This window comes from Nicotiana attenuata, unplaced genomic scaffold (genome assembly GCF_001879085.1).
Source record: "Nicotiana attenuata strain UT unplaced genomic scaffold, NIATTr2, whole genome shotgun sequence".
NCBI lineage: Eukaryota > Viridiplantae > Streptophyta > Magnoliopsida > Solanales > Solanaceae > Nicotiana > Nicotiana attenuata.
This window is the reverse complement of record NW_017671356.1, coordinates 146,057-150,738: the sequence shown is the minus strand read 5'-3', so window position 1 is coordinate 150,738 and position 4,682 is coordinate 146,057. Positions and strand designations below refer to the sequence as shown.

Here is a 4,682-nt window from a genome sequence, read left to right as displayed (position 1 = left end):
ATGATTATTAATTAATGTATATTCACGAAAAAATATACATCTTAAATACCAAATATATTATCATTTATACTTATAAAATCTTATAGGTATATATTTATTATATTAATTTTTAGTTTTGATAATTATTTAATTTAAAATTTAATCTAACTGTGTAATTACACTTGTGCAACCAAACAGTAAACTTGTAATTACATTGTAATTGCACTATGAGAAACAAACAGGCTATCGTAATTACACAACTGTGTAATTACTAGGCTGTGTAATTACTACCCTAGTAATTACACCAATTCCAATTACAAGGTGGCTTTCCAAACAGACTCCAAATGTATAACCAATGGATAACTAATGCATTTAACCTTTACATTCGTAAAACCTTAAATTGGGGGTTCCTCAAGTTTGGGAGATTAGGAATTCCCTCAAAAGTGGATAATATGGATATCCGTATTATCAGTCGGATAACTATTTTTTTATCCGTTTCAAATACGGGTCGGATAAATTATTCATTTTTGAATTATCCATTTACAACATGCTCGTATCCGAGCCGATCTGCCCGTTTGCCAGCGATAATGTAGCGCATAAATCTTAGCTATTAGAATTTAGGGGATCTAATCCTCTCCAGCTAGGTGAATTCCCTAGATGATCCACTTGCTGATGATATTAATTATTATAATTAAAAAGCAAGACCAGGGGCTTTACAAGAATTAAATTTAAAGTCTGTCTGTAGATACATTAATATTATCTTATTTTCCCTCCACATCTTCCCTTAGCCTCATCTCAGATTGTGGCTCTTAAGACAAGAACCACATTTATGTGTAACCCCGCTCCAAGAAAATGAAAAGATATTCCCCCCAACATATTTTTATTTCAGGAATTCAGTATTCGAAACTCACCGAACCCAGTGGAGAAACCACGATTCCTAATAGGTGATTCAAAAAATGCAATTTTTTCTATATAAAAATAAATTTTATTTTTACCTTACTTGCACAGTATAATTTTCGAATAAAGGAGATTCAATTGAACCTCGTCCTTATCTTTAGCTCCAGCATTGGTTGGACTGACTAATTCGAATTCGCACAGATAAGTCAACTAAGAGTGTAAAGCTCCTTATCAAGAATTTTTTTCCCAAAGTTTGAATTCAAGACTTTTAATTTAGGGTGGAGAAATTTCAACCATTCCACCACAGCCAGGGCGGATCCAACTTGCGACCTACGGCTTCACGTGAACCCAGTAGCTTTTGTCCAAACAGTGTAAATGTGTTCCAAAAATTCATTAAATATTTATAAATGTTTGAATATGAACCCAGTTACTATTAAAAATTTACGCTAGGTCATTGCAGGAATCCATAAACATTAAATCTTGGATCCGCCCTGACCCCAACCCTAGATGCTGTTCTCCAACTTGCTACACCCCAACACCTTCTGCTCCTCCAGTTTATAAGTAACATAGCTTAGCAATCTCTTGTCAATGCCATCCTCTTGACTTAATCTTCACTTTCCTCCAAAACTTCTTCTCCTTGCCTAGTATACAATCATCTTTGCAATCATCATCCACGTAATTATTAGCTCAAATATTATTCTGCAATGGCAACATGGACAGCAAAACAGAACAAGAAATTCGAGGAGGCTTTGGCTTTATATGACAAAGACACTTCTGATCGCTGGAATAATATTGCAAGGTGTGTAGGTGGAAAATCAGCAGAGGAAGTGAGAAGGCATTATGAACTGCTTGTAAAGGATATCATGCAGATAGAAAATGATCAAGTACCTTTGCCCAATTACACTACTGCTGGAAGCGATGGCAGAAGTTATGCTAATGAACAAAGGTACTGTAACTCATTGCTTCTCACACAAATTACCTATTTTGCTCAGACTCTTCAAAAATACGACCAGTTGGATTCTTTTGGAGGATCCGATACCAGTGCACTAGCATTTTTAAAGGGTCCGAGCAACGTAACAAACTAATAATATTTTCATTCTACCAACAAGACATATTCACATATTTCACATTTTAAGGCCAAGTGTACTGTAGTATCCTCCTGCCAACAATGTTCACAAAGATAGATTTTAGGAACCATTGTCTATTATTTTTTCCTATTTCCAGCTGTTTCCTCCCCATGATAGAATTTACCTTATACACTGCTAATGTATCTTAACACATTGTAGTAGGTTATTACCTGCATTAATTTTGAATTTAATAATTCCTCATTATGATACGTTGTAGTAGGTTATCCGCGTTATTTTTCCGTTTATTAATCGCTTATTATGGCAAACGACGGTCACCACTAGAATTCTTTAGGTGACCTGATAGTGTTTTAGGCACTGTCTGTATGCTAACGGTTACGATACACTTAATAAACGGATAAATTTCTGGAATTCTGAGGCTCTCTTTGTGGTAGGTTTTCTTGCCGACTAATTCCACTGTAATAGCTTTAATTAAGGCAAGTGTATTCACAGGATTCCCTCCTGATAATATAGATATATATACACATAAACACACACAAATTAGAAGACATATATTTTAATAAAAAGATACTTGAAACTTCCAGATTAATTGTTTGATTTTTGTTATCTTAGGAAGCTGTGCATGTTGCCTATTTAAGCTCCTAAGCAACCCCACATGAAATCTAATCCTACTTGTTTAAGCTCCTAAGTAACCCACATGAAATCTAATCCCACTTCTTTAACAGCACATGCATATTGTCCTACATCTTAATCTCTGATCACCTCATTATACTTAACACAAATTGTTTAACAATTGTACGTATCTTGTCTCGATATGTATCATATATAACATGACGTAAAACANACTTTATGAGTTCCTCACATTTACTTTATGAGTTCCTCACATTCTTTCATGGCTCTTCAGCAATCCCAAGTTCTCTAGCTGTAAGATAGTTTAAGCATTCTATAAGCAAATTGATACTAGAATTCTACAACATCCATCTTGTATATACTGTACAGTTAGTAAAAAAAACCTTTTAACNCTTAAACTCTAAATCGTTTTAATTAAACCAATTCTTTAAACTTAGACCGTAAGGTTTTCGTCGTCGTTAAAACGTTTCTTTTTAAAAACCTTTGGTTAATGGGGTTTAACTTTTAGTCCTTTTTTTAAAAAGTAAGTTTACCGTTTTTTTTAAGTTACTTATACAATTGTTATTAACATCTTATAGCAGGTTGTCTGACTTATTTAACTTGTATGGTAGTTATCTTTTAAGTAATCGTATTTTTTTTTTTTTTTTTTTTTTTTTTTTTTTTTTTTTTTTTTTTTTTTTACATTACTCGTTCTTAATACTATAACTTTACTGAACAGGCTTATGAAGAATCTAAAGTTATAGTGAGAAGAAGATTGCAGTGATGCTCAATACCGTCAGAGGATCATGCATGTATATTTTGTTTACATCTTCCCCTTCAGCTGTCCTAGCCTAGTATCTTGTATTACAAACTTTTTCTACTAACGTACTGTTACTATTATTGTTCATCCATGTCTATTTTGCTTAATTTGTGTTAATTTAACATGTGTATGGGAACCAAACCATGTTTCCTTTTCTCTCTCTTTTTCTTTTGAATATTTGCCTTTCGGGTGTCAAAAAGAAAAAGCATTCGGGTGCAATAAGCTTCCACCCGTGACCCTCCTGATCACATGATACAATTTTTAATGTTATATTAAGGTTCCTTTTTTTTTTTTGGTTCAAATGTACACGACAAAATGATTCTCTAATGATTTTATTTCTTTTTATTCTACTTCTGGATCAACTCAAAGTGAATGAAAAGAAAAGGGATAGTAAAATTGCAATTCACTTTGTACGTTTGCTAGCAGACCACTTACGCTGACACTTTACTCCGATTACCAAGATCGGGGATGGGTAAATTGTAAAATTATTATAATATAATCAGATTATCATTTGAATAGATCACATATGAAAGTAGTCCATTGGCCAAAAAACAAGGAGTTAATACCCTAAAATCCGCCTAAACATATGTATACGGGTGGACTCGGGGTCAGCACACACCCCGAGTTCTCGGTGAATCAAACGAAGTATTAATGTATGAGATAGAGACCGAATTTGAGAACTCTTTGTTTCGGGAGCTGGAATGGGTGCTCGCCACCGGGCCTGACAAGACAATACCCCCGAACCTAGAACAAGCACCAAGACCTCGGAAAGCATTACAAACGGTTGCACATGACTAACAGAACCATGATATCCTAACCCAACCGGATATCATGGCGCGGATCTTGCCTGATGCCGGTAGAGTATCCGTGATTGATGTATAAGGAGGATTTTTACCTTTTTCAGAATTGTACTAAGGGTAAAACTCATGTAACGACCCGGCCGGTCGTTTTGAGAGCATTAGTCCCGATCCCCTCTTTATTGCTCCCTCTGTTTCATTTTGTATTTACTTGACTTGCCGGGGTGCTTGGAATTGGGTTCGGAAGAGTTTCGGAGTGAAATGGGACACATAGTCCCTAAATTGGAAGTTTAAGTCGTAGGAGTAGTTTGACTTGTGTGAAGACGACTCCAAAATGGATCTTTGACGGCTCCAATAGCTCTGTATGGTGATTTTAGTCTTAGGAGCGTGTCCGGATGTTGATTTGGAGGTCCGTAGGTCGTTTTGGTGTATATTTGCGAAGGTTAGAAAATTGAAAGATTTTTGGGAAGTTTGATCAGGAGTGGAATTTTTGAT

General features: G+C 35.1%; 1 protein-coding gene across 1 annotated transcript; it reads left to right on the top strand.

The window, feature by feature from the left end:
- The first annotated feature begins 1,580 nt into the window (after positions 1-1,580).
- On the top strand, positions 1,581-3,440 carry LOC109207772 (protein RADIALIS-like 5). The gene is made up of 2 exons (XM_019370758.1): positions 1,581-1,822; positions 3,310-3,440. The coding sequence occupies exons 1-2, from the start codon at positions 1,581-1,583 to the stop codon at positions 3,332-3,334; spliced, it is 267 nt and encodes an 88-aa protein (XP_019226303.1). The 3' UTR covers positions 3,335-3,440.
- Positions 3,441-4,682: the final 1,242 nt, after the last annotated feature.

Coding starts and splice junctions, on each gene's coding strand:
- LOC109207772 (XM_019370758.1), top strand. CDS start 1,581: ATGGCAACATGGACAGCAAAACAGAACAAGAAATTCGAGGAGGCTTTG. Junction 1,823..3,309: donor AGTTATGCTAATGAACAAAG/GTACTGTAACTC, acceptor TTTACTGAACAG/GCTTATGAAGAATCTAAAGT.